The sequence below is a fragment of the Antechinus flavipes genome, chromosome 2, assembly GCF_016432865.1.
Source record: "Antechinus flavipes isolate AdamAnt ecotype Samford, QLD, Australia chromosome 2, AdamAnt_v2, whole genome shotgun sequence".
In the NCBI taxonomy this organism is placed as follows: domain Eukaryota; kingdom Metazoa; phylum Chordata; class Mammalia; order Dasyuromorphia; family Dasyuridae; genus Antechinus; species Antechinus flavipes.
In genome coordinates this window covers 390,062,891-390,088,354 of record NC_067399.1, presented here as the reverse complement: position 1 = coordinate 390,088,354, position 25,464 = coordinate 390,062,891, and the positions used below count along the sequence as shown (strand labels likewise).

Below are 25,464 nucleotides of genomic sequence, written 5' to 3'. Positions count from 1 at the left end.
AGTGAAGTCCCTTCATTTTTCAGTAATGAGCCAAAGTAATCTATCTCCAGAAGTGGCCCAGGGTGTGGCATCCCTATGCGTGCTACAAAAAATGTATACCATGTACAGTACATATGTCAAAGGAACAGGACACAGGTTTAGCTCCTGTAGAAGTGCCCCATTTCAGAAAATTGGTGAAGAGAATGGTGATTTTATGTATGTATGTATGAGATCGCACTCTCCGTCATATATGTATATGTATACACATACATACATATAATATACACTTGGATATATATAACTAAACATACTAATATAATTGAATAGGATATTTCCTCAAACAATTGTAATCATAGAGAAAAGAGCTAACGAGGGTTCATTTTTAGATAATAATATCTTATGATCCTATGTTAGGACAACTGATTAAGGACAAAGGCAGCTTTTATATTGGCTCTCAATCATGGAAGGCCTGAAAGTTTACATGAAGATGTAACTAAGAACTTGTGTAAATGTATAACTACTCCACTCTCCCCTGAAATTTAAGATAGTTTCTCTGTATGCTACCATAACAGCAAAAATTTCCATTTGGGAAATTCTCCCCTTCCCATTCTAGTCTTTCACAATAAATGAAATATGTGTTTTCCATTAGTTGAAATACATCTGTAAAGCTTTCACTTGCTTGGCAGTATTCCTGACACATTCCTGAAAGGGATCCATCTTTATAAGATGAGAGATTTTGCCAAATCCTTGTAGGCCTAGGCTTATTATAAGCCAAAGGACCATTCCAAAAGCAAGCTTATAATGAATAAAAAGGCCCAAACATCCAAAAATGATGTCCTAAGATAACAAGAAGTAAGATTCCATGATACTTCCCAAGCAATTAAAGTGCTAAGAAGCTCAAAGCAGAAATTAAAAAGCAAGCACCAGAAAAAGCACCCAAGAAGGAATTAAAAGACAGAGAAAGAAAGAAAATGCATTGCCTTCATCTAAGTTTGCTTTTTCTTTTTTGGTTTGTAACTACATGGGCTCTGAAGACATCATAACTCCTGGGGAACTCAAACAAGCATGTTACAGGGGACCAAGGACAACAATACTTCTTTCTAATCCTTATCAAGGATACTTGTAATTATCACTTAATAAATTGAAACCAAGAGCACTTTTGTGTTTTTTTTAATACTAAGGGAAAACACAGCATCACATAATGATGCAGATCTTGAAAGTAGAAGGGACTATTCACTTTACTCACTTGGCAGAGCTTTGCCATCCAAAAATGGAGTCCTAACTCTTAATCCTACCAAGAAAGAGTAAGCATAAGGACATACTTCTTTATTATCAAATAGATCTTCAGACAGGATATTATAATCCGATATCTGCATCTGGGATCATTCAAAAAGATGTTCCCAAAATCATTGGACTCCCAAAAGATTTATTTTGGAATAGACACTTAAGAACAACAGAGAGGCCTTTTGTGTCTCTTCAATCAGCCCAGCAGTATCAACAGGCTTGATCAATTCAAAGAGAATTAGAAGTATAGAGGGAAAAATCCCTGGCATTTTGCCTTGAAAAATATACACCTTGCCAAGGTGTTAGTTTGCAGGAGAGTGGGATAATCACTGTTAAACCTGATGTGTGAAAGAAATCAAAGAAATCACTGTGTTTTACAGTAAATACTGCACACTCCCATTGTGTTCCCTTATAAAATAAGAAAATGTTAAGAGTTTCTCACAGCAACCAAAGAAATTCTTAGCCAAGCATGTTATTATTTTAACCAGAGAATAGACTAAAACAGTTTAAGCTGGTATGAACAGAATGAAAAATTGAAGAAATTTTAAAAATAATCTCAACTGGTTCTGCCTGTAATTCCATATTGTAATATAAGCAAGTTATGTTTGGCACATGCCTATAACTCAAGCTGCTAGAGGAGGCTGACGCTAGCAGATCAATTAAGCTTGGGAGCTCTAAGCTGCTGTGGGTTGTGCCAATAAGAGTGCCCCCCCTTGGTTTAGCATTAATATGGTAAGTCCCTGGGAAGGAGGATGGTTGTCTAAGAAGGGACAAACTAGCCTAGGCTTTGAAACAAGTAGATTGAAACTTTCATCCCAATCAATTGCAAGATCTGCTCCTACATTTCCAGCTGAAATATAGGGAGACTCAGCATTAAAAAAAAAAAAAAAAGTAATTTAACCATTAAAATCCAGCTTTCTCTTTCAGCTATTTCAGTGTACTTCTTTGTCTGATTTTATTTTTCTGGTTTCTTATCTGACTTTAGCTTTATTTTTTGCTCAGTCAGTAAAAATTAAATTTTGGAATCTTCTACTCACATGACTAAAATTGAAGTAAAAATAGTTATTGAACATATCAGAGAAAAGAGGATGCAAATCTTCCCCAAAAGATTAAAAGATAAGTTTAACTGAATTTTTACAACCAAATTTTAAAATTTTTATTCTAAAATATGAAGATTTTTCCTGATATACATGAAATATGTATGTAAAAGAGGAAAGTTTTAATCTTTTCTTTGAAGTATTAAGGAAGGCTCATGTGACGGTGAGAACTATAGTGAAACTTCATTTGGAGATATCAGTATCTAAAAATAACAATAAGCTCGACATGCTGTGTTAATTATAAATTATTAATTTCAAAAATGTATTTTATGAAAGAAAATGAAAGTAATAATGGCCTTTATATATCACATACTATCTTAAATGTGTTTTCATCATCACAACTCTGAGAAAGATAGCATAAATATTATTTCTCCATTTTATAAATAACAAAAATGAGGTTCAGTGATGATCATTATAGAGCTAGTAAGTAGACTGTCTAGGTCCTTGGACCCCAAATCGCTTTCTAGTATAACTGCTCAACTCTGCCTTTCTCTTAAGAGCCACAAAAAAGTATAATTGCCATCTTTATACATATTGCAATCTTCTCAAATTGTTGCAAGCTTTACTATTAAATTTCTCTCTTCTCATTATATTTTCATCTGAATGCTGGGGTGTATTTATTCTGTAGGAACTTGTACATACCTATTTTTGAATATATAAGTTTCTTCTTTAGAATGTAAACTTTTTGTGAACAGGTAGTGTTTTTGCTTTTTCCTTGTATCATCAGCATTAGCTTAGAGACTGGCATTTAGTAAGCTCTTCATAAATATTTGTTGATCGATTGGTGCAACCCATATTTATTTAATGTGCTGCCAACCATTCATACTTTTGACTTTCTGACTATCTGCATTTATGGAACATGAAAACCTTTTAGTAGTTACCTCCATCCTCGTGGATGGAGCTAAGTGTATTTAGTCTCTGGAATTTTATTGTTTTCCTTGACTCAAAATGCTGAAGCCAAAAAAAAATCAATGTGTTCTTAACATCATCAAGCATTTTGTCGATAACTTTCCACTCACATCTTTCTCTGGCATTGCTATTGTTTCTTAATGCACTCCAGGCCTGCATCTAAGATTTTTTTCCTTTTTTTCTTTTTTTGGCTGATTGTTATATAACTAGTACTATATTCTCTATTGTTGTTGATCTCTTTCTGGACTTTATACATATGATGCAGTTTTTTTGAATCAACTTTCAGCACTTGTTTGGTAGTGAATATTGAGCATTCACATAACAAAGTTTTACATATTTTATCTGTGGCTTCAGGTATCTTTTTTTGAGGGGAAGGGGTTCACAGTTAAAATGGTTTGAAGCAAGAACCTGGAAAAACAAGTGAAATTGTGCTTCTATAATTTACTTGAAGAAATTAAATTTTGTTGGAGATAAAACACCCTAAATTTTGAGCATATCCTAACAAGTTATATTGGGGCACAAGGGAATACTGAAACTAAGTTTGAATTCCAGAATATATATTTATAGCATTTACATAGCACCTTATGGTTTGCAAAGTGCTTTAAAAATATATTATCACATTTGCTTTTTACAACAACTTAGGAAGTAGATATTGTTATTATTCCCATTTTAAAAATGAATAAACTAAGGCAGAAAGAGATTAAGTGGCTTGCCTAGGGTCGTCACACAGCTAGTAAGTATAGAAGGATAGATTTAAACTAAGGAATTTCCAACCCCAAGTCCAGCATTCTATTCACTACAGTGCTTAGGTAGCTTCCTATTATTGCAGTGTGTTCAAATTTTAACTTTTATTTGTAATATTTTTGGGAAGATATTTATAGGGTGAGTGTTATATGTAGTCTTGATGCATGCATGGTTATAGAAAGTAGATTACAGAGTTTAGAAGAAAGGCTATTGAATGTAAGATTAGGTTTGGTTCCCAGCTCTTCAACTTATATTTATAATTATTGGCAAATTACTTTCTCATAGCCTCAGTTTCCTCATCTTAAAAAATTATGATTAAAGTAAATGACTTCATTTTGCTCTGATTTCTAAGAGTCCATATAATGCCTAAAATATGGTTGAAAATAACCAATATTGAAATATATGATAGAAACTTAACATTTCAAAGATAAGACAATTGGAAAAAATAGTAAATGGGTCCAACTAAATTTGGGAGGGGACAGTATATGAGAAAAGACACAGGAAATCATTACTATGCACAATCAACTAGCTGATTCATTCACTACATTTTTTTTTTTACTAAATCAGATAATAACACATAATTTTTTTTCTTTTTTTTTCCCCTGAGGCAATTGGGGTTAAGTGATTTGCCCAGGGTCACACAGCTAGGAAGTGTTAAGTGTTTGAGACCAGATTTGAACTCAGGTCCTCCTGATTCCAGGACTGGTGCTCTATTCACTGTGTCACCTAGCTGCCCAATAACATGTAAATTTAGCCCAAATGTGTATACACACACACACACACACACACACACACACACACACACACATTCCATATATTCCACAATCCAAAATGAAAGGATCTGTGGAATTATGCAGAGTAAAGGCAAGACAGGAATCTGAGCATGCACCAAGACTTTAAAACATAAGCTTTCAGAAAGAATCTACTCATTCTCATATTTTCAGTTTCACATAAAACTTTGGTTATAATGCATCCAAATAATAATTTGTTATTGTGATGGTAGAGATGGAGGTGGTACAATTGTCTCCAACACTTCATGACCCTACTTGGGCTTTTCTTGGCAAATGTATTGTTACTATTTTGCCATTTCCTTTTCTAGCTCATTTTATAGATGAGGAAGCTGAGGTATAAACAGTTCAATTAATGCCTTTCCAAGGTTACACATCTAGTAAGTGTCTGAGACCATAAAACTGAGTCTTCCTAACTCCAATTTCAGCATTCTATTTACTGCATCACCTAGCTGCCTGCTATCTCTAATTTTCACACCTTAACATTTACAAAACTAATATATTACTCTGTGCCACATGACGCTATAACTTCTACATATTGATACTCTAGTGGAAGAATCTCATCAGTTTAAATAGTCATTGCCTCTTTCAATACATATTTGAAATCTTCTACACCTTCTTGTCCATGTTCTTCCATATATTCTCCACAGGGAAATCATAAAATGCCTTATAATGGCATGAAAGTAGCCATTGATACTTCAAACTTATAAAACTCTAACAGGTTCTTTAGAGTCAGAAAGGCTTCCATGATACCAAAAGTTGATTTTAGTCTTCTTCCTAAGGATTACTCTAATTACACAGAGGTTCATTAGCAGTAATTAGACTATTAGGCAATAAATTATTTATTTATGACAGCTCATGCCACTAAAATATATAGTTAATATAAAATAAAATTTAAAAACACAGTTAATTATCTGACATTTTTTGTCTACATAATTCTAAGTATCTATCACTATAGAATCTTTCCCTTTTCAAATTGAGTGATTGTCATCTCATGTAGAGACAAGCAATAAAGTAATATTTTTTATTCATATTTTTCATTGATTGACATAATTACATTTCATTAATTTACATTGATGTATATAATTATTGGAAAGGAAATCTTTCCCTAACAATGCAGATACGCAACTGTTCTGGAAGGCATCATACTAAAGAGTTACCTGGAGTAGCGAGAAACTAAGTAATTTATACAGAGCTAGTCACAAAGTACATGTCAAAGTGAGACTGAAATCTAGTTCTTTCTGAATGAGGTCACACATATCTCTATCCACAATTACATGATGTCTCTTAAAGTCAAATTTCACCAACATACTAGATTTTATATGAATTCTGACATATATCACCTTTGCATCAATCAGAGAAGGAAAATGAAATCATGACATAACTATTGAAGAAAGTAAATCACCATGAAATTTCACAAATGTGGAGGCTATAGGTAGCTTATTTTAGTCATTCTTCCAATTTTACTAAGCCTAAGAAATATGCATTATTAATTAATTAGTAGCAGATACAAGCTGCTCATAACCTGATAATCAAAACCAAAAACACTATCCTATTGAAATAGTGATTTACATTTTACAAAGTACTTTTCTCATAACACTTAAGAGATAGGTAATAGAAATAACATTTTCATTTTGTAAATGACAAAATGAGATTCAGAAAAAATATTTACTTATCCAAGATCACAAAACTATTAATGTTGAAACTAACATTCAAATTTAGGTTATCTCTTGGTTCTGGGTTCAGTACTCTTCCCACTACACAATACTGCTTTTCCTGGATATCAAACAGATTTCTCAATCAGCTATTAGAAAGTAGTGCTTCATATATATGAATAACATTATCTATATTTTGTCTTAGTGAAGGAAAGGTGGATACACACTTATGTACTTACCTAGGCACTCCCTTTATAAATGTTATCTCATTTGATCTTCACAATTCTGAAGTAAGTGCTATTACTATCCCCATCATACAGTAGAGATAACTGAGGTAGGGGAAAGTTAAGTGAGTTGCCCAGGCTCCCAAAAGTAGTAAGCTTTCTTAGCACTTATCTTTCAAATGAGATGAATATACTTAAGTAGTCAAATGAAACTCTTAGCAAAGGAATAAAAGGAAATTTCTTATGGTCCCAATTCTACACTATAAAGTTTCCTCTTAAACAATTAAAGCTTCTACACCCATTGTCATCTTCTTATATTTCATACCAGTCTAGCAAAAATGTTTCTGAAATCATCCTCTTAATTCCCATTACTCCTTTCCTCAACTCCCTTTATTGTCTTAATCTTTCAAAAATTAATTAAATGAAATAAATATGTTATCAATTTCCCTGGCAAAATGGAGAATGAATAACATTGATTCTATAACACTTTACCATTATAACTGGGTCAATTTTTTTTCTTTAAAATTGACTTATATTCAAGGACATTTTCCACAAATTTTACATGATAATTCACCAGCTATTATACCATGTTTTGTTTTGTTTTTTTGCAACTTCAGAAATTGGATATGGTGTGGAAGTTAAATGCAAAAGGAAGTATTTTTTTCTTACATTAAATGAGATTACTTACATAGTACTCTAAGTTTTGATCCATGTGAATAATACTTTTAGTACTTTAAAAAAAATTCTACATCATCTTACAGGTGTCATTTGACACTTAAAGATTAACTTTCAGTTTGATTGTGTTTTTTGATTTGATTTGTAATAAGAAATCTTTATAACCATAGAGGAGAAAATCTTCCTCTGTCTCCTGCTTTATTTTCTTTCACATCTGAATTTATACCTTATTATCATTGCAAAAGGGGGAACAGAATATCAGAATTGCTATGACAGTGTCTTTTGTGAGAAGACTGCTTATCTAGCTAAGTATCAAGGGGTGGTGTACTGAGATATATTTGTCTAATTTAATTCTTGCTGAGTCACAGTTAGCTATTTTGAAATTTTGTTATTAAGCATTTGACCCATGAAGTAATTAAAAACTCACCCCAAGTTATTGAATTCTATTTTAATAGATTTTGAAAAACTATTCAAACACATCCAACAAAATCATCCTCATTTATATCTTTCACCTTTTCTCCCTCATAAAGAAGGTCAATTTTTTAAATAACCAGATCCTTATTATTGGAATCTTTTTAAAAATATAAGAGTTCGTGGACTCTAATTGATAGCTTACATGAATGAATCAGAAATACTTTACAACTACGAGATATAACGGAGGAGACAGCAGGGTACAATGGAAAAGACATTGGAGTTGGATTCAAAGGCCCTATGTTCAAATCCCACATCTGTTTCTAATACTGGTGTGATCTTGAGCAAGTCACATTCTATTTCTGAGCTTCAGTTTTCTCATCTGTAAAACTAAGAAGGTTGGACTAGATGATTCCATATATAGATTATATAGATAGAGAGAAATTAGATAGATAGATCTAGATCTATATACCATATACTTTGGCATGCAATTCAAGAAAGTCTGCTTTACCAATTCAAAATTCATGAAAACAATAAAGGAAAACATGTGTTCATCTTTGAACATTTTACAAAAATGCTGACAAAATTTAAAACTACTAAAGGAAGATATTTCATTCAAAATTTACTTTTCCACTTCTTCCTATATCAAATATCATGTGATTTTCAAACCGCTCTTTAAATCTCATTTAGCCCATAGTTAGATTTTTTTAATTCCTTCAAAAGCTATCAAAATGTACATTGAGCTGCATTCCTAATCATTTTTCTAAGTGCTTACACAAAAAAATTGTGCAGAAATGACCATATTAGTTTGTTAAAATTCACCTCAAATTCTCACCTTCTTCTTGAAGACATTTCTGATAATTCCAGACAATATTTATTTACATTCTTCTCAATCTGCTGGAATATGTATTTGTCTTTGTCATACATTATAATATCTTTTTAAATTACACTTCCTATCTATTGTTTATATTCTTCAATATTTCTTGGATGATAAGTAGCATGGCTGATGGTTTCCTTTGAAATAAGGAAAAATTGAGTTCTTCATACTATCTGAATCATACTATCTATATAATAGGCAAGCCAACCTCTTACTGCAGGAAACTCTTTAAACATTTTAAAGTGAGGAAACTCATTTTTTAAAAAAAGGCAAAACTATTATTTGCAGATCAATTATTTTTAGGCATTAGTGAAGGGAGTTTCCATATTAGATATTCTCTGGATGGATAAATCTTGGGTCCAATAAAAGAGAAATTAGCTAAACTTATTTCCTCAACAAGATTATAAATTCCTTAATGCTTTCTACTTCAATTCCATTCCTCCAGTATTTAGAACAATACTAATCATGTGGTATGTGAGTATCTGTTGAAGTGAATGCTATTGAATTGTTACTGGCCACTCAACTCTGTTACTAACATTTCAGAACTTTGTTATTGGACAGCAACCCGAGGTTGAAATTTTAGAAGATGGGGAACAGAGGTGATGAACTAGGATTGCAAAATCAAGACTTTTTTTGTGTGTGTATGTGGACATGGACAATAGGGGAATTTGTTTTGCTTGATTTTGGAAGAGGTTTTTTTTTTGGTTTTTTGGTTTTTTCTCAGTTGGGGAGGGGGAAGGACAAGAAGGACTTTCATGAGTTGAAAAAAATTAAAAGGAAAAAAATTAAATGAGGAATCTTCTCTGCCTTCATATTTGTCCATAACTAGTTTCTTGGAATCACCAAATCTTTAAGCTGGAATAGAGATATCTAGTCCAGCCTCTTCCTCAATGAGAGACAAGAAAACCCAAGAAAATGGGAATCATTTCTTTATAGCATTGGCTTACCATAGCATTGTCATTTGCATGATCCCCTTTTCTATTTCGAATCTGAACACAGGATATTGGCAAATTCAATCCAACCCCACTGACAAGATTCCTCAGGTCTGCTGTGCTGTATTCTCCACGAAGCAATAAATTGTTATTGCTGGAACCAAAACCCAAAGAGGCCTGGTAGAGGTAGGTTTGAGAAAGCCTCCCCACTGCTGTGACGTCGATGGTGGCAGACGTCAGACCCGGGTTCTGAGGAATCTTCTTTCGACATTGGTACGACTCTGCAGAGCAACAGCGCGCAGGGCAACAGCTATGAGAGCCTCGAGTTCGATACTGATTACACTTGATGCAAATAAAGAAGACTAAACACCCCAAAAACAGAAAGGAAATGCACGCGAGGGCTATCACTAAATACAAATTAGGGGCCGAAAGCGGTCCGTGGGTATCCCACCCGTCCCCGAAATCAGGAATGATCTGTGGGGGAGAGTCTACCAACAGTACGCCCAAAGTGACAGTGGAAGAAAGGGGAGGATCCCCGTGGTCCTGAACTATGATTACCACCTTTTGCTTTACTGAGTCTGCCGGCCGAATGGGGCGCAGGGTGCGGAGCTCTCCTGTGTTAGGGGAGACAGCAAAAAGACTGAGGTCCGAAGCCTGCAGAAGATGGTAGGAAAGCCAAGCATTTGGCCCACTATCCGCATCTTCCGCTACTACCTTGGTGACCAAATGTCCCGTTTTGGCCTGACGGGGCACAATTTCTACTGGAACCGAGCCATTTCGGACCACGGGATACAGGATGGCTGGGGGATTGTCATTCCTGTCCATGACGAACACGCTGACCGTCACCTCAGCGCTCTTGGCAGGAATGCCTCCATCTAGGGCTTCCACCACGAAGTGAAATGCCTTGAGCTGCTCGAAGTCAAAGGAAGTTTTGGCAGTGATGGCTCCACTTGTCGATTCCACGTCTACCAAGCTGGAGGCCAGCGGTCTGTCTGAGTGAAAATCACGCAACAGGTAGGACACAAGGCCATTCTGATTCAGGTCTGGGTCCTGAGCGAAGACGCGGCCCAGCGCGGCCCCAGCGCCGTTGTTTTCCGCCACGAAGAACTCCTGCTGGGGCAAAGGAAAGCTCGGCGCGTGGTCATTCACATCATCCACGAATACGGTCACAGTTCTGCGCGTGCTTAGCTGGGGGGAGCCACCGTCAGAAGCGACGATTGTAACTTGATACTCGCTGGCTTGTTCCCGGTCTAGCGGTCCATTAGTTAATAGGCTATAGTAGTTGTCGAAGGAAGGGCGTAGCTGGAAGGGGCCGTTGCTTTGCATAGTGCAGGTCACCTTCGCATTGGGACCTCGATCTTCGTCTCGGACACTCAGTAGAGCTATCACAGTACCTGGAGGTGCGTCTTCGGACACTGGACTGGAAAGTGATGTGATGCTCACTTCTGGGGCGTGGTCGTTCACGTCGGTCACTTCCACTAGCAGTTTGGCAGTGCTGGCTAAACTAAACGCTCCCTCGTCTCTCGCCTCGATGAATATCTCCAGCAACCTGTCTGGGGGGCCAAGAGGCGCCGCCACAGTCACTTCCCCGCTGCGGGAATGCACTCGGAACTGGTGCCGCAGCTCTGTTGGAGTGCTGTTGGTGAAAGTGTAGCGAACCTCCCCATTGGGACCTTCATCAGGGTCCGAAGCTTTCACTTGGATCAGCAGAGTTCCATTGGGCGCTGTTTCTGGAACACTGACCCGGTACACTGAGCGCTGAAACTCAGGTGCGTTGTCGTTAGTGTCCACAACGGTAACTGTAACCTGGACAGACCCAGAACGACCCGGCCGACCCCCATCCCGAGCGGTCAGCACCAGCCTGTGGGTGGCACGCTGCTCACGATCCAACGATTTCTCCAAGACCAACTCCGGATACTCGCTGCCATCAGTCCGGCTCCCCAACTCCAGACGGAAGTGTTCGCTGGGACTCAGCGAGTAGCTCAGTAGCCCATTGGTTCCTTCATCTGCGTCTTGGGCGTTGGGAAGTGTAAAGCGGGCTCCCGGCGCTAGGAACTCTGCGAGATAAAGCCGCACCTCATCTTCAGGGAAGCGTGGGGGGTTGTCATTGAGGTCTAGAATTCGGACGCTCATCCTATGAAGCTCCAATGGGTCTTTCAGCACTAGCTCATAATTGAGGATGCAAGTAGCCTTGGCTGCGCAGAGCCGCTCGCGGTCCGCCGGCTCCCGGACATAAAGGCTTCCGCTGCCTGCCTCCATCCCGAAGTAGGGCTCGCCGCCGTTGCTAGCAAGGAGGCGAAATTTCCGGAAAATAAGCGTGCCTGCTGCCAGCCCTAAGTCGGCGGCGACGTTCGCCACAGACATGCCGCGCTCCGTCTCCTCCAACACCGAGTATTCCAGCCGTCCTGCGCTGCAGGAGCTGGCCCACAGGCAGAGAACCACCACCCAGTCCAGCATCCTGCCTCTCTGGCTCATGTCTTAGAACGCAGCGACCAGGGACCATTCTCCGGGGCTCTAGTTGAGCTCACCCGGTACTGGAGCAACAACTCCAGCCGACCCTAAACCCGGCGAAAATGTACGAAATGGGTGGATGTTTGTCTTCCTTCTCCAGAATGGAATCTACGGCTGGGTTCGCTGGCTCAGAGCAAGCCCTAAATGAGATTGATCTGCCGTCTGGCAAAGAGAGCAGGGCAAGGCAGGAGGGAAACAGCGCCGCCTAGGGATCTCAGGGGCAGACGCACAGATAATGGTAAAAGGCTGGTTAGAACCTTAGCTGATGATTCAGGTCCACAATACTCGAGAACATCGCCGTAAGAAAGGAACACTTCTGGAAAAGTAAAAACACTGCGAAGCCGATGTCGTGTCCCGTGCCAGTCTTGGCAAGCGAACTTTCCCTCAAATCTACTTCTTTGTCACAGAAGAAACTTTGTGTAGTGATCTTACAGTCAAATGACAGTGGATTGTGCTTCTGGCTCTTAACACTTTTAACTATGCAACCCAGGTACTTTACGTCATCACTCTCAGCTTCCTTGTCAATGAAATGGGGGTAGCAATACAAGTAACGGGACAAGTTTTGATTTTGTCTCTATTTTCCTAGGGCTTATGAGGGAAACATCTTGGTCAGTGTTTGGGAAACACTGGGCTCATTAGGAACAAAGCAATTGAATCTGGAAGGGCTCCTAAACTGGAGGTTACATTCTTTTTTGTTGTGGAGCCTGGAACTCTGAGAGAATTTTAAAATTTCGAGAAGTTGGACATGAAATTCAAAGGCAGTAGGTGGAATATGAAAGAAAGAAATTCCCTACTCCCAAACAGCGACTGGGTCCTGGGAATGCTTTTTTTTTCCTTGCCGGGAGTGCCTGATTCCTATAATATGCAACAAAGCGGAAGATAACAAGAGAAAGAGAATCCCTGCCCATGACTCTCTTTCAGACATAGGTCTGAGACCTTTGAGAGATAAGTCTTATCTGAGAACTATTGGAAAAGTGACTGACCCAATAGTACACATAGGGTTCCATTCTCTAATAAATTCCCAGTTTTACCCACTTTAGGTGATAGTTAGATGGCAGAGTGCTGGACAGAATGCTGGAATCAAGAAGATCCTAGTTCAAATCTGGCTTCAGAAATAATATCTGTGTAATCATTTAATCTCCTTAGGCAAATCATTTAATCTCCTTCTACCTCAGTTTCCTTATTTGTAAAACAGGGATAATGATAACACATACCTACCAGGGTTTTTTGTTAGCAGATGAGATGATATTTTATAGCACTCTGCAAATTTTAAAGCTCTACATAAATGCTACTTATTATTATTGTTAATCTTAACTCTTAGTTCTCTGCTAAAGGATGTCAAAAAGTCAGTGAGAATCAGGAAATTAATCCATTCCATGAGAAAATCACAAAATTAAAAAATAACCTCAGATCTCATAATCCAGATCCTGTGCAATGCAAAGTGTGTCTGCCAAAAATAGTATTCACTGAGAAAAAGAAAAAGCATCAGAGAAACTCCACCTTTCTACCCGTACTGAATGTAAAGGTCCAGTAACCCCATGAATCCAAGGTGATATGACACCCTTCTTAAAATAAAATTTTCTTAAGTTTTGGGCCATCTAAGTGTGATAGTGACTCAATACACATTCTCTGTTAGGATGAAATGCTCCCACTGAAATACTAGCAGAAACTGTAGCTGAGGCTATACCTGACACCCTCTTTCCTAAAGCCAGAGTGAAGTCTCCTGAAACCAGTTCCACAAAAAATGACCCTTTCCCAAGTTTATCCCTAAGAATTAGGGAAGTAGGAAGATACTTGAAGTAGGTAGAATAAAGGAAAACTCTATTAGCCAATTGCAGTTTCATTTAGGCTAAGTCTAGAATCCTTATTCTAAAGGGGGAGGGGGTCACTTCAACATTCCTACTATGTGCAAAATATTGTGGTAGATGCTAAAGGTAGAAAGATTTTTTAAAAACAAGCCTCTTGAGGAATTTACAATAAGATAGAATGGAATAAAACATGTATATAAATAAATATTTTTCAAGGAGGAATATTTTATAGAAAAAGGAGCCTCTTTGAGAAGAGATGGAAAAAACTTTCATCAGGAAAAAACAGAAGTGGGGAGCTGGTTCATGAAGAAAGCACTAGAGCTAGACCTTACCTTGAAGAAAAAGACAGATAAGTTAAAGATGTAGAGGGGATGTTTCTCGATCAAAAAAAGTATCTGATCAAATTGAAAAGTCTTCATTGACCCGATAACAATATAAAAGAGTTATTGAAGTAACTAAGAAACAGAGAGTTTCCTAACCAATCTGATAGCATTAGAAGGTATTGGTAATTGAGCAAATAAAAAAAAAAAAATTGAGCAGGAACACATGATTTGCTGACTAAAGGTCAATCATGTCTCTTATAGTCTTTAAGAAGTAGTTGGCCTGACTTATCTGAGAAATATAAGAAACTCCTCAAGAGAATTTTCAACCTTCCTACAGAATTAATTCCTTGGAATTTCACTTGTAAGGCCAACGTTAGTCCCTAAACTACCTCATTTTATACAGGCATCAGAAGCAAGGATGAGAAAAAGGCCTAGTAGCTTAGTTTTCTAAAAATGTAACATGTATAAAAGGGAAGATTATGGAATATGATTGGAAAGGTAGGTTGCAGTCAGACCATGGAGATCAGATTAGGGAATTTGCCTTTTATCCTCCAAGAAATGGGGAGGCAATCAAAATGACAAAACCGAGAAGTGACATGAAAAGATGGTATAAGAGAAAAATGCTGCTTTGGGGAGTCATGAGAACAGAATTTGAATACCAGTTCCAGCCCTAATTCTCTGTGTGACCATGAGCAAATCACTTAATCTCTCTGAATCTCAGCTTTCTCAACAGTAAAAAGGAAGGATTGAACTAAATTATCTCCAAATTCTTTTCAAATTCTATACTGATGATTCTCTTATCTATGAATAAGAATGACTGCTTTTTGAAGTGTGTCTGAAAAACAGGGGCACCTTCACCACTTCTAATGACTTTTTTAAATGCTCTACAGAGCTTCTGGAGAACAGTAAATGCCTTTCCTAAATTAGTTTTCACTGCTGATCATGCTGACTTGTATTTGAAAAAAAGGTTTCTCTTTCTGAATGCAGAAGTAATTAACCTGTGAGAATGTGCCTAACTTAATCAAAATAATCAACATAGCAATCCCGAGTACTCTGCCAAGGAAAGCTCTCTTCTGAGATGTTCTACGATATATTTGTAGTACACAATTTGTACAGTAAATTGGTATAATTGTGCTAAGTCCTAAGAAGAGACCAGATGGAACAGGGATAGATACTGGGACCAGGTGGTTGTATTAGTGGAGGGGGAAATGGGAAGAAATGTAACCAGCAGAGGAAAAAGAGACATTTAAAAGGACTTTTAGGGAAATAATCTGCAGGTAAAGTTCCAGAAGCAAATTCCTCCTTTACGTTTTTACTATGAAATTTCAGCTTTCCCTGTCCCACGTCCACATCTCTTAGTATTTTGTTCTTACAGTTGTTTTAGTCACATCTGACATGCTGGGAACCCATTAGGTTTTCTTAGCAAAGACACTGGGATGGTTTGCTATTTGCTGCTCCAACTCATTTTACAGATGAAGAAACTAAGGCAAACAGGATTAAGTAGCTTTCCCAGATTCACACAACTGGTCAATGTCTGAAGCTAGATTTCAACTCAGGAAGATGGGTTTTCCTGACTCCAGGCGCAGCACTCTATCCACATCACCACCCAGTTGCTCCATTTCCAATTTAATATCGCCTTATTATATTAAAAGGGACAAAACATGCATCTTCACACAAATGTACAACTATGCATATGTGTAATGACCGCGTATTTAAAGTCAGCCGGAGTCAGGAATTCAGGTTAAGGGAAAAATCTTCAATATTTATTGAAGTGAAGAGGTGAATAAAGATTGCAATAGCAAATAATAGGCAAGAAAGATTGCGATAGCAAATATAGGCAGTTGCGACAGGAAGCCAGCTAAGAGCGAGCGACACGAGCTGAGCCAACCGTGGCAATGGCAATCCCACATATGTGCATGCACACACACACATACACATACACACACACACACACACATACACACAAAATGATATAACCTAGTCCATATCCCCTTAGAGATGTTCCTGTACTTCTGTATTGTATATTCTCATCCATACCATTCTGTGGTATGTGAAAAACAGTAATGCAGAAAGAAATTCCCCAAAGTTTCAACAGTTAGAGATATCAGTATATATCAGCTGAAAATATATCAGCTAAAACTTAAAATCCAACATTCCAAAAATCCTTCCATAGGGACACTGCCATTTTCAATGCAGTCAAATGATTCTTTTGTTTATAGCATTTTTCCCCAGATTCTCCCAATGCAAGCATTTCAATTCAAAGTATAGACTTAAAGAGACAGTAAAAAAGGAGATTCCTGAATTCTCTCCTAGAGAGTTTTTACTTGATGGGCTAGCCACTAGAGTATTCAACAACCCAGAGGTTATCAGCAAATAGCTTTCAGACCAAATTTGATCACAAGCACATAATTCAAACAGCTTTCTCTCCTAAGGCATGATTTATGAGCTGATTATTTGAAGGCCAAATTGTACACAAGTAATAGTGACATCAACCAGAAAAGAATATATAGTAAGTGAAATTATTCTCCTATGAAAGCGACTCTTTCACATTAAGAGACAAAATTAGCTCACAGATCACTGGGATCATATTTACTAAATTACTAATTTACTAAATTACTAAATTTACTAAATATTAATGCAGTTTCCCAAAGAAGTACAAGCTTCATTTTATTTACATGCCCAGTAACTAACAAGGCATTAGTTCCTAATGATTGCACTGACCAATCTAAAATGCTTTGGAATCTTTCTTTCCTCACTTATTCAGCCTGTATTATATTTATATTTGTCCTTTTAATATCATTGTGGATTATATTTATGATCTTCCAATAATAACCTTTACATGCCTTTCCCACAACTATGTTATATAATTTTTCATTTCTCTGGATTAGCTGAATTTTCAGAATTCAAGGAACCTTCCTTTTCAAAAAGAAAAGGGCTCCTCCCTCAAAATTTACTGCTGCATGTATAATCTATATCAAGTTGCTTGCCTTCTCAATCAGGGAGAAGGAAAAGAAGAGAATTTGGAACTCAAAATTAAAACAAAAGGATGTTGAAAATAGTTTTTGCATATAAGTGGGGAAAACAAAATATTAGATAAATAATTTTAAAATAACATGAATTATCAACAACAAGAAAAACCATATTGCTAAAAAGATCTCACCCCAAAAGAGATACTAAAGAAGGGAAAGGGACCTGTATGTACCAAAATGTTTGTGGCAGCCCTGTATACATGCAGAAACTGGAAATATAATGGATGCCCATCAATTGGAGAATGGCTGGGTAAATTGTGGCATATGAATGTTATGGAATATTATTGTTCTGTAAGAAATGACCAGCAGGATAAATATAGAGAGGCTTGGAGAGACTTACATGAACTAACATGAGCTAAGTGAAATGAGCAGAACCAGGAGATCATTATACACTTCGACAACGATATTGTATGAGGGTGTATTCTGATGGAAGTGGATTTCTTTGACAAAGAGACCTAACTGAGTTTCAATGGATAAATGATGGACAGAAGCAGCTACACCCAAAGAAAGAACACTGGGAAACGAATGTGAACTATTTGCATTTTTGTTTTTCTTCCCGGGTTATTTTTACCTTCTGAATCCAATTCTCCCTGTGCAAGAAGAGAACTGTTCAGTTCTGCAAACATATATTGTATCTAGGATATACTGCAACATATCTAACATATATAGGACTGCTTGCCATCTAGGGGAGAGGGGAAAAGGAGAGAGGGGAAAAATCGGAATAGAAGCGAGTGCAAGGGATAATGTTGTAAAAAAAATTACCCTGGCATGAATTCTGTCAATATAAAGTTATTATAAAATAAAATAAAATATAAAAAAGAATAATTCTCTTAATGGTTAATTTATTCATAACAATTTATTAATTATTCCACATAAATGTCATGGGATACTACTGTGTCATGAAGAATGCAGAGAAGCTGAGAAAGACTTATGGTCCTGTGCAAAGAAAGCAAAACCAGGCAAATGTAAATGGGAAACCACAAGCCAAAACTGAATACTGGGTAATTATAATGATCAAGGTTGACCCCAAAGAAGAGAAGAGAAGAGAAGAGAAAATGCGCCTCCCTCCTTTCACTGCAGAAATGAGAGATTGTAAGAGTCAGTTGATGTATTGGTTAATTGTGTTAAACTAATCTTTGTATTACAGTAGACTCTAGGAAGCAGAGGGGAAAGGACATATTTGAACATGAACTTGATATAAAAAGAAAAGATATAAATAAGAAACATTTTTAAAGATTTATTTCCTTTCTGAATATTTTCCTCTTCCTTGGCTTCTGAAATACATGCTCTCCTGCTTCTTTTCCTATAACATAGTATAGCTAGATGATAGAGTGTTTAACTTGGAATCAGAAATAATTGAGTTCGAATCCCACTTCAAATACTTACTAGCAGTGTGATCCTAAGTAAGTATTTTTTTTTTCTCTGTATCTCTAGCTCTTCATTATTCATAGGGATAGTAATAGCATTTACTTCATAGACTTGTACTGGGTTTTTGATGAGATCATGTATAGAAGACATTTGACAAACCCCAAAGCTCCATACAAATGCTGGCTATTATCATTGTCTTGCAAAACATGTCTTCTTTGTCTCTTTCCCTGACTTCTCACTTCCCTGGTTCCTTGAAGGGATTTTTCTTCAAGGATCAGCCTTTAGACCTCTTTTTTTTCCCCTCCTTCTCCATCATTTTAAATTAACAATTCTTAGTATGGAGTACATGAACTTTTAAAAGATATGTTGGTGACAACTATTTCAATATAATTGCTTTACTTAGTAATCCTCTGTATTTTCTTTTATGCATTTCAAAACACTATTCTGAGAAAAGGTCTAAAGGCCTCACCACACAAAGGGGTCCACAACTCAAAAAAAAAAAAAAAAAAAAGTTAAGAACTCTTGTTCCATATTCCTTGCTTTGGCAGAGTCATCAAAGCACTTACTAGTTTTAATGATCACTTTTATACAGATGACTAATATGTCATTTACCTTTTGAAACTGAGTGTATGCCTCTGTTCTTCCAATAATATTTAATTGATTAATTGAAAAGAATCTTATATTTATACTACATATTAAGTTAGTTAATGTTTCTAAAAAAGTAAAAAGACATTTACCATAGTTATTATCAATTCCTACAAACATTTAACTGAATAAAAAAAGTTACAATAATGAAAGCCACAAGAATCTTAGCAAATATTTGCCCTCCTTCCCAAGTATATGGGTAAATCAGTTAAAGTATAAAATTTTAAAAAGGAAGATAGTAGATGAGCAATTTAGCCATATAAATAAAAAGCAATGAAAGCAAAAACTAGCTTATAGGAAATTTAGCATAAAACCTATCTAAATCACATAGCCTTAAGCACTTTCAAAGATTAAATTGACAGAACAAGTAGAAAGTAGATGTAACATATTTGTCAATGTTTATATAATGATTTATTTTAATAACCAATGATGATAGTATTATCACATTAGGACCCAAATATTTCAATTCACCAAATGCTATATATAAGCAGGATAAAATGACAGTGATATGCAAATTGAGAAGACTAGATAGAGTCAATAAAACACATATAAGAAAATCTGTACAGGAGGTAGCATAATCTTGGAAGTCCCAAAGAATTATTTTGTAAAATGTGTTAGAGAGTAGAATGTATAAAAAGAACATAAAACTTCTTATATTACCACAAAAGATGACAGAGAGCAATCAACAACTGCCCAATTGCATATCTACTTTCTTAGGTTTATCAAAAAAGAAATTTTAGAATTATTTTTGTATTGTGAAAGGTATCTTCCATGAAAATATTAAAAGAGAAAAAACAGTTTACAAATTAGCAGTCTCACAATTGACAAAAATATGCAAAAAATTAGAAATGTTACAGTCATGAACATGCAGAATTTGATGTCTTAGAAGGTGAACTTAAACCCTTGCTTTACCAATTACTATTGAGATGGAATCTTGATGGAACGTTCACTTTGCCTCTCAGAGGTTCAGTTTTTTAATCTTTAAAAGGAGAACATAGGACTAGATTACCTCTAAGATAACTTTTAGCTCTAAATATGTGATCTTAAGATTCCACTGTGTTTATTTTTGTTGATTACCCTAAAAAAAAGCTTTGAATTTGGTTCCCCAAAAAAGCACAGCTTTAAAGGCTTCCCTTCCTCCTTCCCTCTTTTTCTTTCTTACTCCCTCTTTCCCTCCCAAATAAAAAAGTAGAGCAGTTAATGAAAAGAGCATTGAGTATGTATCTCAGTTTTTAACCCTGACTCTTAACTCATCCTTTGTATGATCTTGGACAAATCACTTGACCCCTCTGGCACACAGGTTCCAGATTTTTATAAAAGACAAAATGGTCTTGAGAGTCCTGATCTTAATCTACAATGGGAATGTTATAAGAAAGTTACTTCCTCATATCAGAATATAGATAAAGAAGAAGAGAAAAGTCAATGTGCAACCTAGAATTTAGGAAAAGTACATTTGAAAAGGATCAGGAAAATGACAGGTAGGATCCACAACCTGAAATTCTTTTAGGGAAAGTTAAACTAGAACAACTGAGGAACATTTTATATGTTAAATTGCAATGGCACAAATAATTTTCTACAATAAGTAAATGCAATGGGAATCTATTTAGCTTGACCTGTTTCCTGACCTCCAGCGCCATATCTCCAACTACATATTAAATAACTCAAACTTTATGTATTGTAGATATCTTAAACTTAATGTAACTGAAACTAAACTCATTAACTCTTCATTCAAACCATTCCCCCTTTCAAACTTTCTTATTGTTAATGTCAAAGGCAACACTTTTCTCCCAGATCCTCAGGTTTCAACCTAGACTTCTCCCATCCTCAAATCCTCATCTTCTCTCACTGAACCCCCTCGTATACAATTCATTGCCAAGAGTAATATACATTTATAGCATCTCTCATACAGAATGGCTTAATAAATTATGGTATATGAATGCTATGGAATACTATTGTTCTGTAAGAAACGACCAGCAGGATGATTTCAGAGAGGCATGGACAGACCTATATGAACTGATGCTAATTGAAATGAGCAAAACCAGGAGATCATTTTACACGGCAACAAGAAGACTATATGATGATCAATTCTGATGGATGTGGCTCTCTTCAACAATGAGATGATTCAAAGCAGTTCCACTTGTTCAATGATGAAGAGAGCCATCTACACCCAGAGAGAGGACCATGGAAGCTGAGTGTGTACCACAACACAGCATTCTCACTCTCTCTGTTGTTATTTTCTTGCATTTTATTTTCTTTCTCAGTTTTTCTTTTCCTTTCTTCTTGATCTGATTTTTCTTATACAGCAAGATAACTATATAACTATGTATACATATATTGGATTTAACACATATTTCAACACATCTCACATGTATTGGACTACCTGCCAGCTAGGGGAAGGGATGGGGAGGAGGAGGAAATTTAGAACAAAAGGTTTTGCAAGGGTCAACGTTGGAAAAATCACTCGTGTATATGCTTTGTAAATAAATTAATTATTTTTTTTAAAAACCATGACCCTCCTCTCTTCTCTGATACTGCCTCCACCATGGTACAGGTACTTTATTGTACTGTTTGTAGATCTGTGAACTATTCCAAGCACTCTGGACAGCAACTTGGAACTATACTCAAAAAGCAGTTAAGCAACATCATTACTAATTCTTCCTCCACAAGTAATGAAAGAGAGTGGAAAAGATTCCATAAGTATGAAAATATAACAACTCTCTTTGTGATGGCAAAGATTAGAAACTGAGCAAATGTCCACCAATTGAAGAATGGCTGACCATATTATATATGTATTACTCAATACTAGTATGCTATGAGAAATGAAGATAATTTCAGAAAAATCTGAGAAAACTTGTATAAATTAATGAAAAGTGAAACAGAACCCAGAAAAACAGTTTATATAGTAACAGCAATAAGTAATAAGTGTAAATATTATACATAAACATAATATAAATTTAAAAATCAACTTTGAAAGATATGAATTCTGATCAAGAAAATGAGCAACTACAACTCCAAAGGACCCATAATAAAAATACACTATCTATCTCCACATAGAAAGCTGATGGACTGAGGGTGCACATTGAAGCATATTTTCTTTTGTTTCTTTTTTTCCTTTTTTTCTTTGGATATGGCTAATGTGGAGTTTTGTTTTGCATGACTATACATAATGTAATGGCATTTGTTTTTCTTGATTTTTCAATGAGTAAAAAAGAGGAAAGAGGGAGAGAGAATTCTGAATTGAAAACAAAATAAATTTAAATTTTAAGAAATCTTAGAAAAAGAGTGAACACCCTCAAAGTAATGGCAAACATAAGTTTCAGAAATCCAATTATACAACAGAAATTAGAGTAAAATCAATAAAGCAAAATTAGAAGAGAGTTTACTTAATTCAAACAATCTGGAAGATAGGATGGAAGGAAAGAAGGAAGGAAGGATGGAAAGAAGAATTTATTAATTGCTTGTTAGGCCAGACGTTGTGCTAAGTACACTACAAATATTATTTCCTTTAATCATAATCTTTAGAAATTGTTTCTGTTATTATATCCCCATTTTATACTTGAGGAAACTGAAGTCTAAAGTGACACAGTAAGAATTTGAGGCCAAATTTAATCTAAATCTTTCTGATAGCACGCCCAGCACTCTAACTACTGTTCCACAAGAAAAATATAGTGGAACAAAAAGCTTATACATATTTCAGAAAACTCATAGAAGAAAATTCCCTAAGAGTATTAGAATCAGAGGAGAAAACATAAAATCATTGAACCAAAGGACTCCACAAAAGAACTACAGAAATATGGTATCAAAGACACAGAATTCTAAAATTATATATATACACACACACATATTACACATGACTTCCACAGGCAGATCACATACCAAATAACTCCTGGCAGAATCACAGTGTCACTCATCAGCAAGAAATGAGAAAGAAAAAATTGAAATACTAAATACATATCCCAAAGAAAAGTGCTTTATACCCAAAATGACATCTTGCAAAATTGAGAACAATTCTATAAGAGGAAAAATACTTTAGGTAGAATTGACTTTTCCATTTTTCCCCCCAAAAAAACCCCCAAAACCAAAAACCTAAAAAGAGTTGAACATTCTTTGAAATTCAAAGTAGTAAAATAACATTTAAAAAAAGGCAAACAAGTATGAATAATTTGAAAAAGCTGGAAAATGATCCATTGCTTGCACACTGAGACAAAATAATAACTATTGTTATTTTGATAGTCTCACATAATCTAAAGGTCATCAAAGAAAGAAAAGGAGACAAATTCTGAGCTTCAGTGTTTAAAAAGAATTATAAAGAATGGAAAAGTGGAAAGGATATTATATTCCTTAACATGTGAGTGCCATAGGTAAAGAATATTTCAAACAACGAGCTAAGGTAGGGAGAAAAGGAATTTAACTAAATTCTTATTTAGGCCAGGCAAAAAAAGACAGATTACTACTCCCCTCCCCTCCTCTCCCTTTCCCTCCCATCCTCCCATCTTCTCTCTCTCTCTCTCTCTCTCTCTCTCTCTCTCTCTCTCTCTCTCTCTCTCTCTCTCTCTCTCTCTCCACTGTTTCTTCCACCCACCCACCCCACCCTCTCTCAAAAAAGTGAAATGATTAGGGACAAGACCAAGATAGGGAGAATGACGATTTGAGGGAGCCAGAAAGTGGAATGAAGAAGCTGATGGCTTCAAACAAAACAACTATTGAAGAAGAAGAAAAAGAAAAAAGAGACAAAACTTAGTGACATTTGAGCTGGATTAGGAGAGGAGGAGGAATAGAGGTGATTGGAATCAAAGTGTTTCAAGCAATACAAATTGCAGGTACTTAGTGTTGTTTTCTTTCTAAAAGAGGAAAGAAGAAAATAACACAATACCAGAATGTAAATAAATGCTGGGTAAAAAGTCAATTTAACAATCATAACTGTGAATATTAATAAAATAAACATGCCTATATAATAGAAATTATTAAAACCAATTAAAAATTACTAACAAATTGTTGTACACAAGAAATACACATAAAATAAAGATTAAAAGATAGGTTAGAATGGAATTCATTATGTCTTGGTCAAATCCAAAATATTAGAAATGGCAATTGTAATAAATCTTTAAAATAGGTGGTATCACCAGAGCCCTACAAAAAATTTTTATTATGCTTAAAGACACCATAGATAATAAATATTAACTATGTATACAAAATAAAAATATGTATTACTTTCAAAAGAAACTAAATATTTCTTAAATTAGATCATAAGGTAACTTATTTATTATGCTATTGTTATATGTAACTTGACTGCCTCTATTAGATAAACAAATCTAATAGAAACATTATAGGATCATATATTTAGAGTTGAAATTTATCTTCTAGGGGGTAGTTTAAACCTCTAATTTTAGCTATGACAATTCCAAAACCCAAACAAGTAAAAAGGTCTATGCAAATTAATACAAAGAGTAAGTAGAAAGCTTGGATTTGGAAGCCAGGTCCTCTGAATTTTAAAGCCAATATCCTTCTACTCTGCCAGCATGAATAAATAAGAAAAAAATTAAAAATAGGAATATAATATTAGAAAAAATGAGATATGGTTGATTTTGGTTAGTCTTTGAATAAGAATCTTAAGAACTATATCTATTTTAGATATTACATGGCACCTTTAGAAAAATTGCATACAAGCAAGAAAATAAAGAAACTCAAAAAATACAGAATGGCAGAAATATTAAATACATGTTTTGCTTGATAGGCTGTTGTTCTTCATTCTTGAAAAGGATCAAAATGACATTACAGTATTAGAGTCAAGTTAGTGTATTCAACTGTGGCTGATCTAATATGAGCTTGGAATGCTTTGCCATCACACAAACAGTCCCAATGAACATTTAGGGAAGATTCTCTAATTTCATACATTTTGCATTTTTCTGAGCTATTTCAATTTTACTTTGCTCATAGAGCACAGCACCTTCTCTGATGAAGGCAGACTATGCTGGGTAAATCCTGTCTCAGTGTCTCTCACACCATACAATCAATTCTGAAGAGTATTATTGGAAACTGAATGGATTCCTATCAGCTGGAGAACAGCTGAATAAGTTATGGTATATGAGTGTTGTGGAATATTATTGTTCTATAAGAAACAACCAGCAGGATGATTTTAGAAAGGCTGGAGAGACTTACATGAACTGATAATAAGGGAAGTGAGTAGAACCAAGAGAACATTATA

The 25,464-nt window shown here is 35.7% G+C and overlaps 1 protein-coding gene across 11 annotated transcripts in view; it reads right to left on the bottom strand.

Annotated features, from left to right (window-relative positions):
• The window catches only part of LOC127550013 (protocadherin alpha-C2), a 214,278-nt gene that overhangs the window by 90,648 nt on the left and 98,166 nt on the right, over positions 1–25,464 (bottom strand). Inside the window, exon 1 of one of the 11 annotated variants that reach the window (XM_051978571.1) lies at positions 9,591–12,369. The exons of the other annotated variants lie outside the window; for them this stretch is intronic. Within the exon in view, the coding sequence (XP_051834531.1) occupies positions 9,591–12,050 (2,460 nt within the window). The 5' untranslated portion in view covers positions 12,051–12,369. Of the gene's footprint in view, positions 1–9,590; positions 12,370–25,464 lie in introns of those variants that run through there. 11 annotated transcript variants of the gene reach the window in all.